The sequence below is a fragment of the Haliaeetus leucocephalus genome, unplaced genomic scaffold (assembly GCF_000737465.1).
Source record: "Haliaeetus leucocephalus isolate CR32 unplaced genomic scaffold, Haliaeetus_leucocephalus-4.0 Scaffold566, whole genome shotgun sequence".
In the NCBI taxonomy this organism is placed as follows: domain Eukaryota; kingdom Metazoa; phylum Chordata; class Aves; order Accipitriformes; family Accipitridae; genus Haliaeetus; species Haliaeetus leucocephalus.
In genome coordinates this window covers 2,795,140-2,821,802 of record NW_010973002.1, presented here as the reverse complement: position 1 = coordinate 2,821,802, position 26,663 = coordinate 2,795,140, and the positions used below count along the sequence as shown (strand labels likewise).

Here is a 26,663-nt window from a genome sequence, read left to right as displayed (position 1 = left end):
GGAGAAGAGCAGCAAGAAGAAGACGGAGAAGAAGCTCGCCGCCCGCGAGGAGGCGAAGCTGCTGGCGAGCTTCATGGGGGTGATGAACACCATGCGCAAGCAGGTACGGCGGCGGCGGCGGCGGCTTCCCCCCGGGCCGGCGGGGCCTGGGGCTGCCTGGGGGCTGGTGGCCTCACCCGCACAAATTCTGACCTCTTGGGCTGGTCAGCCTCCTAGGCCAGGAGTCTGGTGGCTGTTAAAGATGGCTCTTGTGGTTACCAGTAGAGCCAGGCTGGTAACCAAAATCAGAATTATACAAGTGTATTTCAGCTGAGCTGTCCAAACTGAAAGAAATGCTGATTTTTAAAAAAATTTTTTTTTTAAAAAAAGCTTAAACCTCTGGTATGAGAGCAGGAAGATGATCCCTGTAACTCCTTGCATATGAAGAAATCTTTCTCCTCGGAGGAGGAGCTGGCTTGATTGTGGTAGTATGGTTCATTTAACAACAGCGATGTGGAGCCAGAATTAAAGCTGACTCTGAAGCCAGCTGTACAAGAACATTTGGGGGCTTCATACTTGGCACTGTTGTGTGTTGTATATCTTGTAGCGCTTAGTTGCTTGTCTCCCAGTGTTAGTCTTGACAAAGTCTCAGTCTAGCTTTTAATGCTGTGTTCGTCAGCAGGCTGGGTCCTGGCTTACCAAGGGATGCCAGAGTGCTGATTCTGATTTTCTCTAGCACTTCAGCCCTCTTCTTCTCTCAGTAATACACAATCACTTGTGTTGTCTGCATAAACCACTCAATGCAACTAAGCTCCTATGTATGAAAAACCAAATTGGTTTCAATGACTTCAGGTAGTACAGTTGAGACTTAAAGCCTATGATCTACTTTTTCAATGCAGGCTTTGTTTCTGTTCTAATTGGGTAAATGTATTCCAAGGTGTAGCTGAGTTCGTAAGTTGGCTCATCACTGCTTCGCTCATACCTCTGTCATTGTTGACAAGGGGATGCGAGATGCTGTTATGCTTTGTAAGTAGATAGAGGAAATATTGCTCTCCCTTAGGTGTATGTACAGCCCCTAGCACAGGGAAATCACAGTGCTTTACCATGTCACTATCCACTATGTGGCACCGTATTGTTGTTCTGCGTAAGTACCTCATCTTTCAGTATAGTAGGGTGCCAACTTGCATCTAGTTAGGAATTACTCTTAACAGGGAGAGAGACGATCAGGATTAAGTGCTGTGAAATTTGTGTGTAATTCTGATTCAAATTTCAAAATCTGTTGAGCCCGGGGAGGTGCAACTCTGAATTTTTGCCTGCTGTCAGAGTTTCCTGGAAAATTCTAATCTGACCTCAGAGGGTGGCTTTGCATACCCCACCCAGTGCTGATGGCTCCAGAAATTCTTGCATAGTTCATGACACTCATGGTTCTTTTGGGAGTTCTTTGTAAGAGGAGGTTAACTGTTAGTGGGGGGGGAGGTGGAGGTGTGATTATATAGGATAAAATCAGGAAGTCAGCAGGAGCCAGAGGAAAATGTACTACTTCAGCTGATGAGTTGTCCCAAAGTTTAAGAGGACTTACAGGCAGCTGTTTCTTCTTGTGTTTTGACAAGTCAAGAACTATGCTGTGGTTATAAAACCTAAATATGAGTTTAAAATTTCCTGTGATGGAAATAGCAGTGTGCATGTGGAGCGCTAGCTATTTAAATGCATTAGTTTAATGCTTTAGGAAAATGGGCTGATTGGAAAGTACATCTAATTTTAAAGAAGCTGCTTGTGTGAGCTGGGATCTAAAGGCAGCCTCCATGAGTATGGGAGTTCAGAGTTCAGAGACACGCCTGCACTTAGTACTGGTAAGATGTTGGGGGCAACTATGTTTAGCGCATGGAGGACTTCCTGCTCATCTCCAACATGAGATGGCCCACGTCTTTGCAGGTTTTACAGAGCTATTTGACAGTATGTGCATAAATCCTTTGTTGCAACTTTGCAGCTGAGTGGAGGTCAGCCAAGACTGAAGTAATTGAGAATGAAGCTGGGACAGAGTTGCCAAGGTGTTGCTGAACCTGTTTGGAAGATGAAGTGGCCTAATGCAAGCTCACGCTTGGGTGTGTCTTTTCATTGATGTAATGCCAGTCATCTGTTGCCTCATTGAGGTGACTCGGTGACACCATTGGGTCCTTCAGGAAAGAATTAACAGAAATCCTCAGAAGAGCATTATTTGAAATGGAACAGTGTGATGGGTTGACCCTGGCTGAACGCCAGGTGCCCACCAAAGCTGTTCTATCACTCCCCTCTCCTCACCTGGACAGGGGAGAGAAAATATAACAAAGGGCTCGTGGGTCGAGATAAGGACAGGAGAGATCACTCACCAATTACTGTCATGGGCAAAACAGACTCAGCTTGGGGAAAATTAACTCTATTACCAATCAACCAGAGTAGGGTAATGAGAAATAAACCCAAATCTCAGAACACCTTCCCTCCACCCCTCCCTTCTTCCCGGGCACAACTTCACTCCCAGATTCTCTACCTACCCTGCCCAGCGGTGCAGGGGGATGGGGAACGGGGTATATGGTCAGTTCATTACATGTGATCTCTGCTGCTTCATCCTCCTCAGGGGCAGGACTCCTCACACGCTTCCCCTGCTCCAGCATGGGGTCCCTCACATGGGAGACAGTCCTCCATGAACTTCTCCAATGTGGGTCCTTCCCACGGGCTGCAGTTCATCATGAACTGCTCCAGCATGGGTCCCTTCCAAGGTGTGCAGTCCTTCAGGAGCACACTGCTCCAGTATGGGTCCCCCACGGGGTCGCAAGTCCTGCTAGAAAACCTGCTCTGTGGGCTCCTCTCTCCACAGATCTGCAGGTCCTGCCAGGAGCCTGCTCCAGCGTGGGGTTCCCACGGGGTCACAGCCTCCTTCGGGAACCCACCTGCTCCGGCGTGGGGTCCTCCCCGGGCTGCAGGTGGAGATCTGCTCCACCGTGGACCTCCATGGACTGCAGGGGGACAACCTGCCTCACCATGGTCTTCCCCACGGGCTGCAGGGGAATCTCTGCTCCAGCACCTCCTTCTTCACTGACCTTGGTGTCTGCAGGGTTGTTTCTCTTACGTGTTCTTGCTCCTGTCTCCAGCTGCTGTTTCTGTCTGTCCCACAACTTTTTTCCTTCTTAAAAATGTTATCACAGAGGCGCTACCACTATCGCTGATTGGCTTGGCCTTGGCTGGCAGTGAGTCCATCTTAGAGCCGGCTGATATTGGCTCCATGGGACACAGGGGAAGCTTCCAGCAGCTGCTCACAGAAGCCACCCCCACTACCAAAACCTTGCCACACAAAGCCAATACAAACAGTCACACTCAGAAACATCCCAGGGAAAGAAATTAAAATGATGGTCTATTTTGGTTGACAAATATTTCTTCCTGTACCCAGAGGGGCCTTAGAATATCCAAGGTGCTTCAGATCCTGAACTGAGGCACTAAATGTATCTTAGAAATGCAGTGTGGAGTTCAAGCAACAGTTGCAGGTCTTAGCAAAGCTTGGCCACAGGATTTTATGGTATCTTGTACTGCTAGTTTCCGACACTTGTTTTGAACCAGATGTGCTAGGAATTTCAGCTTTAAAGGTTTTCCTCTGAAACTTTTCTCAAATGGTCTCTGTTTTTTGTTGTTTCAATCCTAAATGGTTTAAAGCTACAGATGTACAAACAAGGCTGTATATCACTCCCTCATCTAACTTCTAATTAAAATATTTTTTCAAAATGTATTATTTATATTTTGTCCAGTGTGTGCTTCTGAGTGTCCTTTCCTTCAAGAAACTAACAAATAGGTTTATTTGAAGAGGCTGCATATATGGATTATCAGCCTTGTGAGGTGTGCCCTAGGTAATATTGTCTGTATGTGGAAAACATTCTCACACGGTTCTAGGCAAGTATATGCTTCCTACAGTAGAAATGCTCTTTTCTGGGGTTAGTACTGGGATGAATGTAGGTAGATGTTTTTGAAAGTAGGTCCATGAACTTAAGGTAGTAGTCGAAAATGAATTCCTGTTTTTAGGAAGCAATGCTGCTCAGTTTTTCTTTCTTAATAAAGAGGATGTTATAATTAACTGTAGTATGGTGTGCATTTATTTCAGTCAATATGTTCTTAGAAAGGATACTATTTGAGAATCTATTAAAATTATGTGGTTTTACCTTAATCCTCTCCTCTCATGTCTCCTGACAACTTTAAGTTCTGTCACTGTCCTTTCTCCTTCTAGTGCATGACAGTTCACGTGTAGGGGAGAAACTAACTGCTTACAAACAAATAGCAAGCAAATGAGAAATAATTTTTTTTCTGGAAGCTATTTAGTTGCTCATCAGGTGTGGCCAGTCAAACCCTTCCATAGAAGTGTTATTTTTGGGATACATTTTCTTAAAAATGTTCCATTGAATGCTTTGAACTTGTTCATCACTTTCACTCTGGTTGGGCAATATGATGGCAGCCTTCAGATACAAGGTTCCTTTGACTTTTTTTGAGAATTGACAGCTGAGTAGAGAAGAGAGCCACTGATGGGTGAAAAGAGTGTAATATAAATGCAGCCCCTGCTAGATGCTGCAGAGCCTACATTATTGGAGGCTGATGTAAATGCCACAGGAAAAACTTTGTAATCAGGGTTCATATGTTATTTGTGACCATCCTTAAAGTACAAGTTCATGGGTAATCTGAACTTTGCTAGTTCTCCAAGTTACTGAACTGAACTTTGACTTTCAGAATATCTTTTTATTACATAATACTCTTGAGTTGTGTGGATTAAGAAAAGCGATGAATTTCCTTAAGCTGTTTTTAAAGAAATATTGTTGAAGGATTTTTGAAAATGGTGATCTTTGCATTTTTGTTTGTTTTTTCCTCTGATTTAGAAAACTCTATGTGATGTCATTCTTATGGTTCAAGAAAGAAAGATCCCAGCTCACCGTGTTGTGCTTGCTTCAGCCAGTCATTTTTTTAACTTGATGTTTACTAGTAAGTCTTTTCAAAATTGATTATAAGCTTTCATGATGCTCCTGTTAGACTTGTGGCTAAGTATAAGTGAAGGTTTCACCATTTTGTGTCCTTCTTCCATTCATCTCTGCTCACCTTCCCTTCATTTTCCCTTTAACTCTCTTTTGACCAAGTCAAGTGTTACTTCATATGTAAGCGCTCTTATTAATTGGAGCCTATACTCTGTATTAGAGTTGGTCTCCCTCCCTTAATCTGAAAATGGGCAGTTTTTACTCCCATGACAGAATCTGTCTGCCCCACTGCTTCCAGCCATTAGACACTTCTGAAAGCCCGTTTTATATGTAGAAGTGTAAATATTCTTCTATTTACACTATCTTTACAAATCCAGTTATGTAGTATCTCTCTTACTTTCGTATGCCTTACCCATGAATTGTAAAATTACTGTGCTATAAAACACATTAAAGTTGAGTAGAAGTAAAATAACCATGCCTTCCAATGGTCAGTTTGTAACTGTCTGTGGGCAGACTTACAGTGCTGTGTCTAGATGGGGGCAGCTCAGAGCTGTCTCTATTGTTACCAGCTTGAATGTGAAAATAGCTTCTGACAGTGCAGCATGTGCTTCCTGTTTTTGGTAATGCTAACTTGGCAGTGTGCACTGCAGTCAACAGCATCTATGACCTTTTCTATTTAATACAGTTTGTCATAATTTACATTAATTTACATAATACAAGCATGCACACACACCAGTTACCTTGTTTGTCCCACTGCCCCCTTTCTTTCCTGACTTGCACTAGTAATCCTGGGAAAACAGCAACCAACTGTGTACAGTTTTTAGCAGGTTCCCACCTTGTATAATCACTGTATTTTCTACTGTTTGCAAAATGTACAATAACTAGAGTATTGATGTAGTTTGTATTTTAATCTATTTGCAGCAAATATGCTTGAATCAAAGTCCTTTGAAGTGGAGCTAAAAGATGCAGAACCTGACATTATTGAACAGCTTGTGGAGTTTGCTTATACTGCAAGGTAGTTTTGTTATTTAAAGCTGACACTTCTTTTAGGAAGCCTGCCAATTGTAAATGATAAAATCTTAAAATAATGCTTTTGTGAGTCATCGGTTTTGTTAGCCATTACAATTCTTTACTTTGTTTAAAGCCTGATATGACTAGACCTTCTATCCTTCTTCCCTTTTCCTTTTTATTTAATCAGTAGGAAGCCCTACAGACTAAAGAGAGGGGTAGTTGTCTCCAGAAGGCAATTAAAAGCACTTCAAGCTTTTGAGTTCAGTGTTGGAGTCAAATTATATTTCCCATTATTCTGAAATTCAGGCCCTTATTGATATCAGTAGGATTTCTCTTTCTGGCCATGGTAGCTATCACACAGAACCATTTCCAGGAGTTGCACTGTCATCTCAGGCCAGGCAGGATGGATAACTGTTCTGTGAACAGCATTTCCCTCCTATCTTAAGTTGTCTATGTGTGTGTTTGGGTTTTTTGTTTTGTTTTTTTAAACACAACTTATGCAGATGACTAGGATTGTAAACAGTACTCCTTAATCAGCTCTCATGACGGATGAGTGGTAGGCCTTTCATCTATGTACCAATGGGATTAATTCCCCTTAGGAAGGCTTTCTCCTTTCTTTGAGAGGAATCTTGTTGTATACTCCATCAGTGGTGAGAGATAGTCAGTGTCAGCATGCCAGCCATATGGTTGCCTCCCCTGGTGCCCAAGCCCTTGTCTGTGGGTTCTGTACCTTCTCTTGAAACACTGCCAAACTGCTTGTTCTGCTCGTACACTCTAGGCAAATCAGCCAGAGCAGTCTCGACAATGAGTTTAGACAGATTTTGCTGATGCCTGTTTGGGAGTAGGAGACTGTCAGAAAAAAGGTTCTGTTCGTTTTCTGTTTTGTGAAAGTGGCTAATCACACAAGTCAAAGCAATGGTATGGTACTGCAGAGGGCCTGTGTTAAAGGCTTGCTCTTCAGAATCCAGGACTGGTTACTCTTTGCCCTTCCTCAGTAACGTAGAACAAGTGAAAGCAATTTGGAAAGATCATGAAGGGAGTTTGTGTCTTCAGACTGCGTGTGAAAGATTCTTGGGTAAATAGCAAGGAAATAATTTTGCTATTTATGTGAATTGGTGTAAGTTGCCTTTTTTTTTTTTTTACTACAACAAAGTAGGTAATTTTAGTGATGCTAATTTTACACCTTCTGTTTTGCAGAATCTCAGTTAACAGCAATAATGTCCAGTCTTTACTAGATGCAGCAAACCAATATCAAATTGAACCTGTGAAAAAAATGTGTGTGGACTTTTTAAAAGAACAAGTTGATGCTTCCAATTGTCTTGGTAAGAGAAATGCAAACTTACATTTACTGTTTAGTTTTTAACTTTGCTGTTCCTGAAAAATAGACAGTATTGTCTAACAGACAGTAATATTTGGCTAAATCCAGGCATGTAAAAATAATTTTTCTCTGAACCTGAACTGTTGTCCCTTGCTGTAGACAAAACAATCTGGCAGTTGTCTTGCCAGTATCAGGGCCCACTGACTGTGCTAGGTCTCATCCCAGCTTGACAGCACCCTGGAGTTTCTTGTTTGTTAGAGAACCTCAGCTGTTTAGTAAGGTAGAGCTTTCAGTTGTTGTTACTGTACTTGGAGACAGAATTTGACAGAGTTATAATTTCTACAAAACTAGCATGTCTTCTGAAAGTATGAACAGGATAACTTTAGGTTACTTTTGGTTTTAGTTGCTCTTAATTTTGACAGAAATCCATGAATGTCATCTTGGCAAGTTTGATATTTAATAAGTTCTGTAGCCCTAATGTGAACTTGGTGTTACAGAAAAGGTAAACAACAAGTAGAACTAAATGCTTTTTCACGCTTAAGATTTGGTGCACTTTGTTTAATCAGAGATTAAAGATTAAGTTGTTTATAGGGTTTCTTATTGATTTGTCATGTAATTCTTGTAGTAACATCTCAATTATGTTATAGATGTTTATAGTATCAATAGAAATGCTTTGCAGAGTATTTGAATTATAATGATTCAACTGACACTTTGGTGCAGTACAGCTGTGGCTCTGAAATAGCTGCTGGAAGAAAGACATTACCTTCTAAGGAAAATGCAACTATATGCTTGCTTTGAGGCATATTCCCTTCTCTGTGTTTTTTGTTAACTAGAAAATTAATTATGGTCTCCAACACTTGCATGCTTTGTTGCTAATTTACAGCAAAAAGGTAGATAAAGATTGAATCAATTTTTCCTCTAGGCATTGTTTACAAGTTGAAATGTGTTCTGTGCAGACTCATAGGCAAGACCACAGTTCTTTTTTTTTTTTTATTAAAAAATGTATTTGAAAGAAACCATGGCTTACTTTGAATCTCTTGAAATTTTGTCAAGACATCATACACTTGGATTTTATCCTTCCAGTGTGCATTTTACTACTTGGAGAAGCTCAGGCTAGTTGCAGCCTGTGGGTTGATGAGTTGCTTCTGCCCCACTTGCCATCTCCATAGGAGAAGGAAGACTGTAGCATGATGAGCAAAAGTTGCTGCTGAAAAGCTCTGTGCTTACCTGGTTTCTAATGGGAAGGTTGGAAATGGTGCTTCTCAGTAGCAGTTGCTATTTATAGCTTTATGCCAACCTTCTGCCCTTGCAGCAGCATCAGCTTGACTTTTTTGTGTTGGTCTGCAGCTGACTGTGCTACCTGTGTAGAAAAGTCTCAGTTCACTGTGACTCTTGGAGGAATTTGGGCTTAGTTGGTGACTGATGCTGCATGAGCAGATCAGGGGAAGTCAAAACCTGGATCTGGTTTCTCAAGCTGTTCTGGTTAGGCTTTGTTATTGTGATATGGCTCAGACCTGGTTATGGTACTGTTATCTGCTTCGTAAGGGGGAAAACAGGAAATAGTGCTGGAGAGAGAGTTAATACAGCAAGTGGTGCAGGTCTGACTCTCCAATTAGTTCAGTAGGGATAGGGATCAGCAGCTTGTGCTTATCTTAGTTTGCCTTGCGTTGCAGATAAGTTACGACAGAATGTGTTTAAAAAAAAAAAAGGCATGGTAATAAACTGGGGTTGCAAGTATCGCTGAAATTACAGTAATTTTATTCTATTTTAATATATTAAAGGTAATTGCAGTTCCAATTTGAAAGGGTTTTTTTCTTAATTTTTCCTTCATAGGTATAAGTGTGTTAGCAGAATGCCTAGACTGTCCAGAACTGAAAGCCACTGCAGATGACTTTATCCATCAGCATTTCACTGAAGTTTACAAGACAGATGAGTTTCTTCAGCTTGATGTTAAGCGTGTGACACATCTCTTGAACCAAGATACATTGACAGTGAGGGCAGAAGACCAGGTGAGATCCCTGTTTTATAACAGCTAAGAGCATTGAACTTCACTATATTTTTTTTTTAATCAAGAGCTGGTTTAAAGTATCTCACTTCTGATGTTCCTACAGTATACAATGTGCATAGTGCTTGCTAAATTGTAGAAAGAAAGGTGCATCCTAGCTTGGTCAAACCCAAATATTAATGAATATTTACATTTCAAATGTGGTTATTATATGTGTTGTTTCAGCAAACTAGGAAAAAAGAAGTCATAAAGGGAGTAAGCAAAACAGTTTCCTTTATCGAGGTAGCTATAGGGCTTCTGATTCCATAGTGCATGAGCTGAATTAAGTTTGATATATAGTGGTTGCTCCTAGATTGGGGTTCATGTGCTATTGGTGAAGGTGAACTACTTCAAAGTGGTAAGCAAACTGCATGTCTCTACCTGAGTATGGTCTCAGCCCATTTCAGAGAGGAGTTACTTCTGATGGAAATGTATGCATACCCAAGTTAAGCTTGGGGAACTGAGGGACTTGGAAGCAAGATGAACAAAACACTGAAAACTAGATGCATTGAGTGATGGATTGATGGAAAGCCCTTATTTAGGGAGTGGACGCAATTTAGGTGGCTGAAAGGAGCCTGGAGTTTCACTCAGTTAAAAGTTGTAACCTGTGGTAGAAATCTCATTCACAGTTGTCCCATTTGGAAAGGTTGATTCAGCTTTTATAGCACAGCCCTGAATGCTTGTTTGCTAGCTTGTTCTTCCTACTGCAGGAAAATAGGAAGAGTACAGGTGTCTGCACTGTAGCCCAAAGAGGTGTTTGCAGGATGGTTGTATGGGTACTTCTTGTAGCTGCTGGGTACTTCTTGTAGCTTCTCAGTCAAATCTGTTGAAAACAAACTGAAGTTGTGCCTTTCTAGCTATGCTGTTCTGCTGCTTGAACTAGGTAACGAGTTTGTTTGGGTATGTCGTCAGGAGTTGACGCATACCTTCAAAGTGCAACAGAGGGATCTCATAGCCAAGGTGGTATGAGTATCCACTTAGATAGAAGCAGATGTTTTCCTGACTTTGAAGCTTAGCTTTCACAGAATTAATGTGTTCTCTTCAATGTATCTGTTGCAGTAAAAAGCTTCAATGAAAATAAGAATGTGTGGGGGATAGTATCAGGTGATTGAATATGATAGTTGGCTAGTTACAAGTATAAATATGAGTTACATCACAGTTCAACATTCTTCCCACCTGCTGGGAAAAGGTCAGGTCACAGTGTAACATCCTCAAAGCTGGAAGTGGTGTTTGGCTTGCAGCCAAAATGACACTTTGGAATTTACATTCTTGAAGTTTTGTTGGTAAGGTAGGATGGCACACTTTAACTTGGCAGCAGTGGTAGAAATTTTGTGTAGGCAGCATGGCATCATTAAAATTCCTTTGGGAAAGTGGCAGTGTGCAGCATGAAACTAGAGAAGTTTGCCAGTGATACTATAGGAATCTTATTTCTCAGGAGTTGCTGCTAGAAAGTTGACATTATACTCTAACTTTTGTATTGGCGTAAAGCATATTTACATTTATCAAAAAAAGGAATGTAGCTGTAATTACTAGCTGTCCTGTTTTTCCTTTGTGCAAGTAATGTTTCTGTTGATGAAGGGATACAATGTTTCTGTCCCAGTCATTCTGTTGAATTTCCTTAGCTGATGGAATTGAGCCTTAAGTATTTTTTATTTCTTTACTCTCCCTTGCTCCCTGGTCATTTTGCAGAATTGTAGCTGAGGTGGTTTAGCAGTCTGTCTGAATAACTAATTCTGCCATTAAATGTCTTTCCACATTATACCTCGGTCACTCACCACTGATCACTGATCAGTTTCAGCTACAGGAGTAGGTATTGGCTGTACTATCACTGGTAATGAAGTTAGTGCTGACTCTGAAGTGGCAGCATAGTAGATAAGCTTGCTATGTCTGAGAGCAGCATGGAAGTATCTTAGTACATAGATAATACTGGATTTTCATTTCATTCCTTCCTGACCCAGAGGACAATCATAAATAGAGCAGATTTCTTTGTTACCTTCCCTGTTCTGTTGTCCCTGCCCCCTAAGAAAACCCTTTATCTTTTCCTGTCAAGAGGAGGTAGAGAGGAGGCTCTCTGAATGGTAAATTTATGGTAGTCTGCAGCTAAAAACTTTAATTTAAATGGTCCCCTAAGACACACAACAATAGCAATATATTTAGATCCCCAGCACTATCATTTGGTAACAGAAGCAGTTCGTCAGCTCAGGAGACTATATCAAGTAGAAGCTATTTCAGCATTTCTGGACAAGTATTACCTGTGTTACAGCATGGAACTCTATGCATATTAGACTTAAGCTGGTACAGGGGTTACTCACATAAATGTGATTCATGCAGATTCATGCTTCCTGTTTGGAGGAGAAAAAAGTTAAATAGCGGAAGGGGGGGGGTTAAGTTTGTAGATAGGTTTTATTCTGTGGTTTTGCATTTGTTTTACTTCTCATCTGAGCATTGTCTTTTGAGGGCTTTTGGTGGTGGTTTTGGGGTTTTTTTTGGAAGATGGTGATAGATCCCTACATACTAAAATGTTACTGTAAATTAACCTCCAACAGGCAGAAGAATCAATTTGGAGCATTAAGGTTTAGTTATTTGTCTTACTGTGTGGTGATGTACCTTATCCTTTTCTTTCCTTCTCTCTTGTTTAAGGTTTATGATGCAGCAGTCAGATGGCTGAAGTATGATGAGCCAAATCGCCAGCCGTACATGGTTGATATTCTTGCTAAAGTCCGATTTCCTCTTATATCAAAGAACTTCTTAAGTAAAACAGTTCAGGCTGAACCACTTATTCAGGATAATCCAGAATGCCTTAAAATGGTGATCAGTAAGTTGACCTCTAGCTGAAATTTTTAATCTTCTGTATAATTAAAACAAATGCTGTGGAATTTTTGAAAATTGTTTGCTTTAAAGTGCTCTGACAACGCTTTCACATTAAATTCATCTGACTGTGTTCCCTTTAGGATGCTGTGTTTAGTTGAAATTGGATTAGCAGATTAGCACATAAATAAAACCCATCTTATGTTAGAGTGTGACTTTTATTTCTATTCTCCTAGCAAATGACACAAACTCCATGACAAGTAATGGAATGGAGATTTTGTCAATGAGTCGTTAGGGTAATTGGAAGTGTTAGTGTGCCTTTGGGACTGGCTAGTAACTTCAGTGTTGTTCATGTTTGTATGTGAATTAACAAAAGAAATATTTTATGTCAAAATTTTCAATATTATAAAGCTTCCCTAAGCAAATCAGAATGTTAAGCATATGTTGCGCTATTTTTTTCTCTAATATATACTGACCATTCAGCCTACAGACAGTTGCATTGTGAAGGTGCAGATGAGATGGGGAACAAGCTTCCCTTTTGTTTTTAGACACCACTTGTGAAATTGTTATGTAAGAAAGAAAAGCCTAGATGTTGATAAATATTCTGGAAAGAAATTTTTTAAATTTCAGTAGCAGTTAACTAGTTGGCTTCATTTTAGTGTAGATCTAAAAAATGGTACATGACTGTTTTCCTTCAGTCTCAATGAACAAGATTCAAATTAAGCTATATGTTGGTAAGTATTTGCTGACCATTGACATCTCAGTCATACTTCTTGTATCACATGGAGTTGGGTGCATTTGTTTAAGAAATAAGGATTTTTTTTTTGTCTGGTTTTAGTGGATTGTAATGTCACTAGTATTTTTGCATTCTTTGGAATGTTTCTTAAGAGAATGCTTATTTTCTTACACCAATTGTAACTAATACTTTGCACTGTCAAGCTAAGAACAAAAGTGATGGGTTTTCATGAGGTACAATGTGCTAGAGATGCCTTCCTTATTAATCAGAAATTGGGGTGGTGAGGAGGCAGGCATGGTTAACTCCTTATTGCATTCAAGTCCCTTCTTTTAATGTTAGTGTTGTCCTCTTTAGGCTCCCAGTTCTGCTATTGCTTTTCTTTGGGTTTGCTTCCTTTTGCCCGTTTCAATGCAACAAACTTAGTTGCTTGTTAATATTGGCTAAATGAGCTGATTGATCAATTGATATATAATGTGAGTCTGTAACCATGTGCTGTTTTCAAACAGAGTAGGCAATTTGAAATAGGGTGTAAATCTGGATGTATGCTCCCATCCTCATGTGCTGCTGTGTGTTCTTCCCTTTAAATCAAAGCTGTATAGGTGTAATGTGGAAACTTGGTTTTCCCATCTTCCCTCTCTTTCCACTCCTCCCTATCCCTGCCTCTGAAGCCTCCCTTTCCATGTATGAGCTACACTGGATCTGCAACAGTTGTTGTTGTCCTTCCAGGTGGGATGCGATACCATCTGCTTTCCCCAGAAGACAGAGAAGAGTTAGTGGAAGGTACGCGGCCAAGAAGAAAAAAACATGATTATCGCATTGCTCTGTTTGGAGGCTCACAGCCCCAGTCCTGCAGATATTTTAATCCAAAGGTAATCGTTACCTCAGAATGCATTAAGATTCACTGTTTGTAATCTTACTTGTTTTATTTGCTGATGATATTAACTAAGACATAGTGATCTACAAAATGGTATTAGGAAGGATGTATTCCCTGCCTCTTGGGTATGCAGTTGGAAGAGTATGTTTAATAGGTATTTCCAAATCTATGTACCTAGATGTAATACTTCATTTTTAATAGAATGATTACGTGTTTGTTTATTGGCAATATTAGATACGGAGTTCTGATAAATCCATCTGAGTTGAGAATTGATTGGTATGTGCATCCCACAGCTGGAACTAAATAAAAGGTCACCAAAACATCAAGCAAACGGTTAGGAATATATGAAAGTCTGTATGCATGTGCATGCATGTATATGTTCAGAGAATAACTCAAAGCAATCTCTTTTAGCACATATTAAATTATTGGCTTGTATGTTAGTGTAGAACCCAGTTTTAGAGTGCAAGATGGTTTTTCGGTGCATTTATTATAAATACGTAACCACTTTGAAATTCCGATGGTTCACAATCTTGTTAGTTCTCAAGAGTATGTAAGGAGAAGAATTGGGAGCCAAGTATTCTGTAAGTGGAAAAGAGTGAGTTTCTACAATAAAAAACTTAGAGATGGCCAATTTAGAGCAAGCAAGCTTTGCCTGAAGTTTGTTTCCATGTTTCCTGAATAAAATCAAGCCACAGGAATGGTGTATATTTCAGCTATGCAGACTAGATGGTCTAGAAACATCAGCTGCATGCAAAAGGATTATCCATACTCTGTTTTACTAGGCAAGCACATGCAGTAATACAAAAAAAGTTGCTACGTAAACATCAGGGCTCTCTAAGTTATGAGATCACATACATGTAATATTTTGTTGCAGAAATTCTGGTTGTTCTAACTCAGCATATTAAATGCTTGTTATAATTTCAAACAGTTTTGTGTGTTATCTGTGTGAACTTTATAGTCAATGCGAGCTCTGCCAAATCTAATTCAGAATGAATGAGCCCTTGGGATGTGTTTTGAACTCATTGCTCACATTCCCTTATGTAAGATAAAATTGAAGCTACTTTGAGCACCACTCAAGTCTGGAGAAAAACCTATCAGCTTTGCTGACTTAGTTTGAGAGACATTTAATATGTATTTTTATTGGTGATTCCAAATTCCTGAATAATGACCACCTTTTTCCTTTGTATACATACTCAAGTAAGAAAGCGGTACTCCAACTGGGGGTGAGGAGATGAAGGGAATGGAGCAGATAATTCTTTCCTTTCCAAGGTCTGAGTTGGGGAAACCTTTGATCAGGGCATTCTTCCTTTTCAAACAGTTATTTGGTTTTGGCATCTTAACAAGTTGTAATTCACCCAATATGCTCTGACCTTTCTTTTATTTGAAGGAAATCAGATCAAAGTTTCTTTCTCTTAATCTCTAGTTACTTATGTTGGAACAAAGCTGATTTTAGGCAGGATCTAAAGTACCTTTGAGACCTACTGTCCCAGTCATTAACTGGCAATGGTATTATCAGCATAGCATGCATGTGGTCTCTTTACCAACCTAACTGATAGGTTGAATTCTGTAAGTGCCTAATGTCAATGGTGGTCAGAACTCAAAAGATGGGGGTTGTTGCTTCATTGCTCTTTATAAACTAATATAACACCACCACCCCCAGTTGTCACCATGTATTTTCTGAAACATTAATTTTGTTTGAAAAATAATGATCTCAGTGCATGCTGAGTGGGAGTGACAGGCAAAGATTTAAAACTAAATAGAAATTTATGTAGTTAGGTGATCTTCAGTCAGACCTAAACTATAATATTACAAAGAAATCTGTTTTGTGGACAAAAAGTCATATCTATATAAGCCTACATAAAGCATAGGATAAAATAGCTCATTTTTTTTCATAGACTATTTGTCCAGGTGTAACACCAAAAAAGAATTAAGTTTGGAAGAAGTCTTGCAGAACTGCCTCTTAATCAAGCTTTATGGCCTTGCATGTGGATTAATGGGGGGAGGGGTGGGGCACAGGGAAGGAGAAGGAAAAAAGTGGGTAATTGGAGATCTTCATTCTAACAAGCATGTCCTCCTTGAATGTTTTCCCAGTGCTTATATGCTTTCTTGGGTATTCTTCTTAGCTAGCCTGTCATGTCTCGTTGAATAGCTTTTACTTTACGTCATTTCCAACTCTAAGCTATTTAAAGGTCCTTTTCTGGATGTTTTGCCTGAGTATCTGACTTTGATCTTTAATTAACTGTGACAGTAGCTTCTTAAATGCAACAAACCAAGGATCCAGAACCCCTGTTGGATTAGCATTGTGTGCATGCAAAATAGGTGTGGGATGTAAGGCTCCAATGCTGCAAAGACTAGATCACATTTAACTCATTTTAATTAGTCTCATCAAATGATGATGGGAGAGTCACAGAGCAGAGATTTAAGGTTGTGTATGTACTTTCGCAAGGTTAGGACCTTGGGAAAGAATTGAAATTTTGTTTGTTGTCTGTTGAACTGATTGAATAGTGACCTAGACCTTCACTTTTGATTTTAATTAAATTCAATAATTTAATTAAATTCTTATGTCAGCTAAAGAAACAGTTCAAAACAAAGGTTACATTTCTGCTGAAAATATTTTCTCAGTTGCGATATAAATTTCAAATTCTAACACTAAAACCAGTGCAAAAAATTTTAATTTTCACTGATTGCTTCGCATGCAAAATTATGTTGATCTTCACTTCCTTGTTGTCAAAAAGGGTTCTTTAAATAAGAATGGATTGGATACTGTGTGTTGTATGTTGAGACTGTTAGCAGTATTACCTTAAGTCTGTATTTGTTGTCTTTGTTGCATTGTAACTGATATTTCTATTGATGCACGTACTTCATCAAGAGAGCAAAATGATGCAACAGGACAGATGCAGACAGGCATCAAACTTGTGGAGCAATCTGGCACTATTTTGAGTAGAAATGTTTGTTTTCAGAACACTACTAGAAATCCTAGATGTCCTATTAATGGTGGTGGGAAGCATTTTCTTGTTGAATTTTCCACAGAATATTTAAAAAAAGCTCCCCCCCCCCAAGTCAGGAATAAAATACTTTTTGTTTCATTTTATGAATTCTTGCTAAAAATGTATACATGACTTTGTGGGATTTTTGAGGCAGCGATATGTTTATTCTTTTGAAATTGCTGTCTCTAGTGACCAGAAATAGCTGGCAGTTTTAAATTTTTAACAGTGCAAAATCCAACAATGCCAAGTAAAAAGTAACAGGTGCCTGGCATCACTATTTCTTGATGATTAAGGGAACCAGCATGCCTTTTATGAGGAGATGGAGCTGTAGTCAATAAGCTATTAGTGGGGAGGTTGTCCATATTAGGCATGTCTGCTGTTTTCCCTGACAAACTTGGAAGAGGAGGTATCAACTGAAAATGAGTGAAAACTCTTAAACAAAATGAGGTACTTCTCAGGTGGCCCATAATTACATGTGCCATTCCTGTCACAGGGTCTTGTGGTTGCTAGGAGTTCAGATAGTTTTAGTGAGTGATTAAAAAAATTCATGAAAGAAAAAAGCCTTTCAAAAACTATAAAATACAAAGATACAGCTTCTGCATCTGGTGTCCTGCATCACAATTTGTTGAAAACAAAGATCAGCAGGGAAAGTGTCACCATATACCTATCTTGGTCTTTCTTTCCCTACTCAGCCTCTCAAAAATGAGGCTTGCCACTGCCCAGGGCTGTGTGGATCTTGATTATGGCATAAAGCAACTCTTCTGCATAATTCTTAAATGTGTAAAATGCGTAAATTGAAATCAATTCTATGTGGTGCAGACTAGCACTGAAGAGCATTACAAGAGAATGACCTAAATTGCCTCCTGCTGAAAGAGAATACTGCTGAGTATGCTCAGGTTATGGCTTTTCATTTGATAAAGGTGAGGATGAAATGGTAGCTATGAACTGAAGCCATAAAAGTGGGTCAGATCACAGCCCTTCGTAACAGTGAAGAAAAACAGGATTTTTTGTAAAAGTGCCAGAAGTCTGAGCTTGAAAATATGTTGATCTTGCACAATGCGCTAAGACATTTTCTTAAGATTTATGCAGCTATTTATTTTGCCATGCTGTAGTATGGCTTTCCTTTCTAGGATGCCCCAGGACCTGTTTCTCACCATAAAGGGCCACATGCACCTGCCAGCTCTTCTTGATATGGGGGATGCTACAAGAAAAGATTGTAAGATGTTTTGGACTATAACATGCTCTGCCTCTCTTTCTTTGAACCCCCATGTAGGAGTCGCTGTTCTTCCTCATTGATCAAGGTGTTTGAAGTATGTCCTTGCTAAGAAAATGTAATGATGTAACGTCTTGTGTGAACCATTACAGTGAAGGTCATTCAGCAGGTTGAGCTAGACCATCCTGAGGTGGCACAGATAACAGTTAAGGTCCCGTACTTTCTGGTTCAGTATAGGATACAAGCTGTGCTCATGGAATATGTGAGATGCTATTACTCAAGAAGTGTTTCTTGTGCTGTATGCTATCCTGGTCTGCCATCAGTTGCTGAGTTTGGTGTTCTTAAGGCTTTGGGTAGTGTTACTGCCCATATTTGATACTCGCTGGTTTTGCCAATCCATGCAAAATCAGTTTCTAGGCAACACAACTGCCAGTATTTGTGATGGAGCATTACTCTATTTCTCATGCTATCAACTGTGGATAGCTATAGATCATTTGTGTTTTGTAAATTCTGTAAATAAGCTTCTAGTTGTCATGGTAATAAAGTATGTATCAGAGCTTTTTAACTGAGTTGCTTGTCAATTTGGATATTATCTTCTCCTTTTTCCATCGCCTTTGTTTGGTACATTCTGTATTATTTTTTTTTTAGAAAGAATCTGTTACTATATGTAAGATGTCTTTTTCCATTCCTATAAAAGAAAATGCAATCCTACTTTATTGATCATATGCGTTGTTTCTGACATGACAGCAGCAGGAGGTCAATTCTGTTGGAAAAAAAATAAATCTGTTTTTCAGGGAATCTGTACTGGGTGCACACAGGGAATGAGGAAATAGAAATTCATAATGTCATGGTTCATTGCAGCTAACTATGTCTATGTCTAAGAGAATTTTTTCAAGAGTACGCCTGAGGAGTATTCTTCAATAAACAGTATTCATGTTTGTTTTGAAAAGGAACTTTAAAACTGACCATATCTAAATCTCTATGAAAAGCTCTGTTTGAAAAACACTCGCTGTGCAGGTAAGTGTTATAATCTATTAGACATTACCTGTTCTTTGTAATGCAGGATTACAGCTGGACAGACATCCGATGTCCCTTTGAAAAGCGCAGGGATGCAGCTTGTGTCTTCTGGGACAACGTAGTTTATATTTTGGGTGGTTCCCAGCTCTTCCCTATAAAGCGAATGGACTGCTACAATGTGGTGAAGGATAGCTGGTATTCCAAGCTAGGACCTCCAACACCTCGAGATAGCCTTGCAGCCTGTGCTGCTGAGGGCAAAATTTATACATCTGGTGGTTCAGAAGTGGGTAAGACACTAAAAATCTTTAAACCAAACCAAAAAAAAAAAAAAAGCACAAAGAAAGATACCTGGAAATTTTTCTGGTTTTTGCATGACTCTGTTGAAAAGAAACTGCACGTTGCCATGTTAGCCTAATGAGTTTATTTTCCCGTATTTAGGATTTTATCCTCCCCATGATCCAACAACCTCTTTCTGTTGTGTTTTTTAAAATGATTGAGTGGATTGAAATGATTAATATTTACATTAACTAGAACATAAAGTACACTGCAACTCTTAAGAGTTAACTAGGGACAAGAAAATATATTTTGGGAGTCCCACTCTGCTCTTAGCTAACTTCTATAAATCCACAGAACTCGTGTGGTTTAAAATTCTCTGCAATGCATGGCCAGAATAGCTGCATTTTGACAATGGCATTTCTTGTATACAACATATGTTGGGCCTAATGAGGTTTTTTAAAAGGGGGGTGGGAGGAGGGGTGGAAAACAAGCTTTTGAAACTACTGCTTTTGGTGGTAAAATCATACCTGGCCCTGTAAAGGAAATTGTCCGATATTTCTGTCAAATGACAGAAGTTATCTTTTGTTAGTTTGTTATTCTGTTGGTTTGCTTCAGTAAATGGACAAATACTACTTTTCTTTAGATGTTATTATTCATCATAGTAAAAAAAACAAAAACAAAAACAAAAAACCATTGGGGTTTTTTTCTCCCCAATAAACCTAGTGGGTGACTTACAGTGTTACAGCAACATTGTAAAATTTACTTTGTCTAAATCTGATACATCATAAACAAACCAAAAGTTGGAATATAGGTATGCTATATCCATAAAAATATAGAGCTTTAAAAAAAGCTGTGTTCTGGGGGGAAAAAAAAAAGAAAAAAAGGAAAAAAAAAAAATCCCGAAACACCAAACCCTAAGGCCCGGGAGAAATTTCCAAGTAGATCCTTTTGAGTTCTGCCTTGCTGCAGAGGTGAGGTGAGCAGAGAAAAAAAAGGTCATAATCGGTGCTTAACATTGATAAGTCACTTAATGGGATGTTGTGACATTTAGGTAATGTTATCTGACTTCTAAAATAAAATTTTAAGAGGTCTAATGTAGCAGCAGATTAGACAGTTTCTAGCCGCCACCTAGTGTGGTAAATGTGAAATGGCACCTCTCCCATTACTTGAAATAGGCTTAACTAAGGCTGCATTGTGAAAATTGGAACACTAAAAAATCTTGTGACTCTTCCTAGTTTCCCACATGTCAGTTCACGAGGGACTATGATACAAACTTTGGTTGTATATTTTATTTTCTAATACATTGTAATTAGTTAATACAACTGTAATGGACATTTTAATTCAGGAGTTTTCTTTTAAACCTACCTTCACAATACTGCACAGTTTCACTTTGCTTTCCATAAATATTCAAGACAGAATAGTAAAAGCTAAAAATTAATAATGGGGTTTACTTTGCCTGTACTTTTTTCTTCTTTGGAATCCAGTCAACACTGCTTGTTTAGAAAAGTCTGTCTATCCTGAATCTAGTATTTTCTAATTTGAAGCAGGCAATTGTGTGAAACCGTTAATCGGAGAAAACGCTGCAATGTGTTTAGCTGTAGAGAAATCTAAAGATTGCATGCTTTTTGCATTGATTGAAGAGTTTGGAAAACAAATTACTGTGCCAGTCCATTACAGAAAAATGGGGCTCGTTTCCCGTTTTTGGAGTACTGTTTTATTTGCAATAGCTAGGAGAGTTTGAAAGCTAAACATACTAAATTCTTCCACTATATTTAGGTAGAGGAAAAATATTTAACATTATACTGACAGCATACTGAAAATGGAAGATTTTACCTTTTTAAAAAAAGACATTAAAGACAGTTCTGATGTATTTCCCATGGATGAGAATTTCTACAACTTCAAAGCAATAAGAATGTCTATTTACACCAAGGAAAAAATATGCCCCACTCTATACAGTTCTTTGTGACACTGAGAATTACATGGTAGGAGTAAACAAATGCACAGGTTATAGAAGTCTGCTCCTGCATTTTGGGTCTGGAAATGTATTGAGGTTTCAAATCCCCAGCTGGTAGTGAGTGCTGCTAGTGCAACACATTTAATTTTTAGAAGTAGAAAGCCAAGGAAAAAGAGGCATAAGAAAAGGCACCTTTAACTATTCTAGGTGAATATACCTGTTGCAACAAAGGAGAGAAGGATCCTGGTTCTTTTCTGAGAAAGTTGTATCTAGCCTTCTCTGCTTTGGCTATGGTTCAGCTAGTTACCTGAGCACAAGTCTTTAAGCTCTCATCTATCTTCATCAGAAAAATTGCTTTTGATTTCAGTAATAGTTTTATTGGCCCTTGAGGGAGGAATATACAGACCTTGCACTTCCAGAAAATAAGTATCTGCCAGTCCCCAGGAAGAAAGTAAAATGGTGAGGGGTAGCTGTCTTGTGGTTGCTAATAATTCAGGAGTATGTTATGACATAATCAAGCTATCTAATTCCAAAGGCAACAAGTATTCTGGGAATTGGGCAAGTCGCATTGCTTAGAGGAAAAAGACTTGTGAACCTGTATTAAGTTTACAAAGCTGGTTTCATCTTCACATCTGAAAGTTCAATATACTTCCAAGTAGTAAGAGTAGCATGAGATGATGACAATATGATTGGTAACTTATATACATCTCTGTTCAGTGTTTATTCCTCCCCTATAAAAAAAAAATCTCATAATTTGTTTTTTTTTATTTTAAACATAAATAGCAATTTTATAAACTTACTTGCATCTTTTGGAACAAAAGAGTCAAAAGAATTACAAGTATGTACTTTCTGAATAGTCTCAAGTTTCAAGTTGGTTAGTTCTGCTTTTGGAGGTGGGAAAGCAGCTTTCCCTTTTCAACTAACAAATAAAGCATCAATTTGATAATTACTGTTAGACTCTTCTCTTGAAAGACAACCATAAAAATTAATGCCACTTTGGTGGGTTTCTATTTTTTTAAGGAAATTCTGCACTGTATTTATTTGAATGCTATGACACGAGAACAGAAAGCTGGCACACAAAGCCCAGCATGCTGACTCAGCGATGCAGCCATGGAATGGTAGAGGCAAATGGTCTCATTTATGTATGTGGAGGAAGCTTGGGAAACAATGTTTCTGGAAGAGTGTTAAATTCCTGTGAAGTTTATGATCCAGCCACCGAAACGTAAGTATTGTATCAATTCTGATTATTTTTGGTCACTTGTGGCTTTGCTCGGTCTGTAAATAGCTGTAGATGGATAGGAAGAATTGTGTGTGGTAAGGAATTTTCCTGAGTTAAGCAGTAATAAATCCATTATTTGTAGTTTTACTTAAAAGGCAGTTTTTCTTAAGCAGCTTTCTTCCATATTTCATTTTCCTAATGCTAGGTTTTATTTACATATTTTCTACTTATTTTCTAGGAACTAAATAGTGAGTTTTCCTGTTTTGTTTGGTTTTCTTTTTCCCCAGGTGGACTGAGCTGTGTCCAATGATTGAAGCCAGGAAGAATCATGGGCTAGTGTTTGTAAAGGACAAAATATTTGCTGTGGGTGGACAAAATGGCTTAGGTACTTTAATTCTATTAATTCTCTAGCTGGTCACACAAGGTTTCACAGGGGCCTTTTTTCTTTTACAAAGAATTCATTCTACTCTGTTCAGCTGAAAAACTTTGAGCAGTACCATAAAACATGTCCTGTTGTCACATCATTGTGGCTTCCTTTTTTCACCTCTGTACTTCACTGTATTGTATTTTTCAAACTTTTTTACTAATGACAGTACTGTCAAATTCAGATATGCACCCATACTGTAGCCCAGTTCTACAGTAGTTAATATGGCTAAACCAGTCATCTGAGAAAAGAGAAATTTTTTTATTTTTTTTTAGTTATTCATTATGTATTTTGAGAGTTTTTGGCATCCTTTTGAGAGACAGGTAAAGGTGTACCCACTATTTTAGGAACTTCAATCTAAAGACTTAAAGCAAGTCAGCTATTTTAAAGTGGTGAAAAAGTGAACTTTTTTTGACTGCCCTAGTTTTGAAATATGACTTACTATCATGGGCAGGTCATTTATGATCTGCCTATCTCCTTGTCTTTAAAACTAGAACAATAATAGTTTATTTCCCAGGAGAACTGAATTTTAATTACACAGTGCTTTTCAAAATAGAAAATTCTCAGCTATGTGGTTTATTAATCACTATGGTAATTGGAACATCTGATTTCAGATTAATGCTATTTTAGAATATAGCTTGTATTTTAATTAGCTACTAAACCTATTCCAGCATGATTGATTTCTAATGGAAAAATACCAGTAGATGCATTTGTTGCACAAACATTGTATCCATCAGTTATAGCCAGGGCTGCCATTTTGCAAAATGTTAATGTATTCGCCGCTCATTTTAGAAGTGTGTATTATTGAACCAATAAGTTAAAGTATTCTTTTACTGTTCATATTCTGTAGCCTGACTGATTAATTGTTCTTATTGTAATGTAATGGGGAAGAGTTATGTCTGGGGTGAAATATTCATATCTCTTAACATTATGTAAGGTTTCTTAATTTCTCAGATCTAATAATTCAGGACTGGAAGTGAAAACTGTGTGACTCCTATTAAAATTGTTAAATAGGGATAACAGGATGTTTGTAGATATTGTAAAGCGTAATTAGTAGCCTATTTCCTAAAGAAGCAAATCTTAGTCACAAAATCTATTCTTCTCTAATAACTTTCGATTCCCTTGGCCCTTTTAAACTTCAATTATTTTAATATCATAATGAAGACAGACATCCTCTATCAGTAAATGACCAATTTAGGTAAAGGTACTGGTGACTCCCCTAGAATAAAATGTCCTCACCATAGGCAAGTTTCATGGATTCCTGAGTTTAGTCACTAGCCACAAATCCATGAGAAATTTGGCATTATTAGTTCTTCTGTTCATGAAGTAACACACTGGAATCTCTAGAAAGCATATAATGTGAAATTTGTTAGAACACATCTCGCTTTCAGTCTCCTTTTTTACTTTTCTCTGTTTCTGTATTTATAAAAGGGTAAAACACTAAATTAGAAACCTGTGGCTTTTTTTCACAATTTTTTATTTTACTCTAGGGTTTGTGGTTTAATCTAAACCTTGAAAATAAAGACTGTTTAATGAAGCATTTGTATGCTCTAGTTCAGTCCATATGGTATAATGTAATAAGCAGTTATCTATCTCATTGCTTTGTAGGTGGCCTTGATAATGTAGAATATTACGATATCAAGATGAATGAATGGAAGATGGTGTCTCCAATGCCATGGAAAGGTGTAACAGTGAAGTGTGCTGCTGTGGGATCTATAGTCTATGTCCTGGCTGGTTTTCAGGGTGTTGGTCGATTAGGGCACATTCTTGAATATAATACTGAAACAGACAAGTGGATAGCCAACTCCAAAGTCCGTGCTTTCCCAGTGACAAGTTGTTTAATCTGTGTTGTAGACACTTGTGGGGCAAATGAAGAAACTTTAGAGACCTGAAGACCTGTAGGAGATGCTGAGACATTCTTCAAGGACTTGGGGAAAGATGGCTATCGGTGCTTTGCTTCCATGTTTTACTGAATCTTGTTAAACTGAGTAATAGGAAAACCTGAGATGCAGTCTTTGTATATACAGCATATTGTACAACATGGATTTTTGTCATGCCCATTTTCTTGTCTGTTTTAAGAGATGGGGATGTGTTTTGAGAATCCATTTACCTAGCTGAGATCATATGGCATCTTCCTTTAAAAGGACTCTGTGTGTGGCCTTGTCAAAAATAGACCAAATCCAATTATTTAGAACTGAAAGCATTTGATGAAGATAAGATTTCTGGTTAAATGACACTTTACCAAGCTCAGTGGCAGAGATTCTTCATTTAATAAAGGTGAGTAAATGCAGCTTGGGTCATGAGAAATATGAGCAAAAACTTTTCTCATTTATACTTACCTGCAGAAATCTTACTAGGATGCAGTGAAGATTTTTCCTCAGGAAAGACCACGGACAGCAGTGTAATAAAGATTCCCATGGTGAATGGGGACAGGTTATACAGCTCTCTAGATCGTGATAGCTGCCCTCTTCCAGTGACTTTCTTCCATCACTTGCATGACTGTGTACCAATTTTTAAAGTTAGACAGGCCATATATATAGACTAGAGAAACACTTTGCTAATGACATCTTTGGCGTTTTGGGGAGCTTTCAGAGAAAGACTTTTTTTTTTTATTATACTGAGGTAGGGGGATGGTGGGGGAAGTCCACAATAATTGTGCACTATAATTAGCAAGTTGGAAACTTGGGATTAATTTTCAATATATTTTCCCAGGCATCAGACTGTACGTACTGTGGATGCCAAACCATTAGCAAAGATGGGACTAGGAATGGGAAAGCAAAGTCAATACAACAAATGTATTGATTTTCTTCTTGAAAATGACTGTTTTTAAGATGGCATGAACCAAGTCATTAAAGATACTTTATAGAAGTCTTCTAAAGTTGCACATGGTTATTAATCTCTGGTTTATAAGCATATAGCTCTGTAAATGTTTCCAGCTGCCATGATAGTAAATTTCTTCCAGTGTAGAAGTTCAGCTTGTCAAGCTATTGGTGTCAATTCTGTGTACATCTTCCAACTTCCAGAGAACTATACAAGAAATGTCTGTACATCTGTCCCGCTCCCATGCTAGTTTATTAGTATCTTCATCCTAATTTTGTCACCCCTCTTCTAACTTGCTAATTTTTTCTAGATCTGTTTCTAAGAGACTACTGAGTTGACTTAAAGTTGGTGCTTGCCTACCTGTACCTTATGCATCGCTGGTGGTGTGGATTTTTAGTCTGTTTTATTTCTGAAGATCCCTCTAAGTTCTCCTAAGTAGTATAAATTCCAGTTTTCAAAGTCAGTGCTGCTTTGTAGACTTCCTCCTGGTTTTCTTCCTCATCGTGACAACTCCGCATGTACAGAAAGTTGTAGATGCAGTCACAGGCTTAACAGTGGTTCTGGCAACTCAGTTCTTTATTCAGTAGTAAGTGAATGCTACGGAACTTTTTTTTCCTGTTCCCACTTGCCTTTCCCTTTTCCTGAGCTGTGAAACAAACGTCTCGCTGGTGTCTCCGATCCTCAGTTCTAAAATACTGGAGCGAACTGTGCACGTCTTGGGTTGTACAGGCCGTTTGATTTTTTTTTTTTCTTTTTCCTTTTTAATCTGCTTTCAGAACTGTGAAGCACCTTCTTCTAACTTTATTTCCGAGGGGTTAATAATTCCTTTTAAGCTACTGCAAAAGGTCTAAGGACGAAGAAGGAAAGGACTTGCGAGAAGTAGCTTGTCCGGGAATACGGCCGCGCCGGCCGCCCTCTCCCGGCGGCCGGGCTGTGCGCCGCTCCGTGAGGGCTCGGCCTTTGCGGAGAGGGGCCGCGTCGCGATGCTCGCCGCCGGGCAGCCT

The 26,663-nt window shown here is 38.7% G+C and overlaps 1 protein-coding gene across 2 annotated transcripts; it reads left to right on the top strand.

The window, feature by feature from the left end:
- The first annotated feature begins 6 nt into the window (after nucleotides 1-6).
- On the top strand, nucleotides 7-24,861 carry KLHL7 (kelch-like family member 7). Of its 2 annotated transcripts, XM_010577610.1 has the most exons (12): nucleotides 15-103; nucleotides 1,967-2,081; nucleotides 4,866-4,968; nucleotides 5,880-5,973; nucleotides 7,167-7,291; nucleotides 9,121-9,296; nucleotides 11,972-12,146; nucleotides 13,602-13,744; nucleotides 19,013-19,253; nucleotides 22,217-22,418; nucleotides 22,703-22,800; nucleotides 24,448-24,861. In XM_010577610.1, the coding sequence occupies exons 2-12, from the start codon at nucleotides 2,064-2,066 to the stop codon at nucleotides 24,729-24,731; spliced, it is 1,659 nt and encodes a 552-aa protein (XP_010575912.1). In that variant the 5' UTR covers nucleotides 15-103; nucleotides 1,967-2,063; the 3' UTR covers nucleotides 24,732-24,861. The 2 variants fall into 2 exon arrangements, with proteins under 2 accessions (XP_010575911.1, XP_010575912.1); XM_010577609.1 differs by lacking the exon at nucleotides 1,967-2,081 and having other exon boundaries at nucleotides 7-103.
- Nucleotides 24,862-26,663: the final 1,802 nt, after the last annotated feature.

What these genes read in the sequence shown, in the direction of transcription:
- KLHL7 (XM_010577609.1), top strand. Translation starts at nt 74, where the DNA reads ATGGGGGTGATGAACACCATGCGCAAGCAG. An exon ending in TGAACACCATGCGCAAGCAG is followed by an intron (nt 104 to 4,865) that starts GTACGGCGGCGG and finishes CCTCTGATTTAG; the next exon opens with AAAACTCTATGTGATGTCAT. An exon ending in ATCTGGTGGTTCAGAAGTGG is followed by an intron (nt 19,254 to 22,216) that starts GTAAGACACTAA and finishes TATTTTTTTAAG; the next exon opens with GAAATTCTGCACTGTATTTA.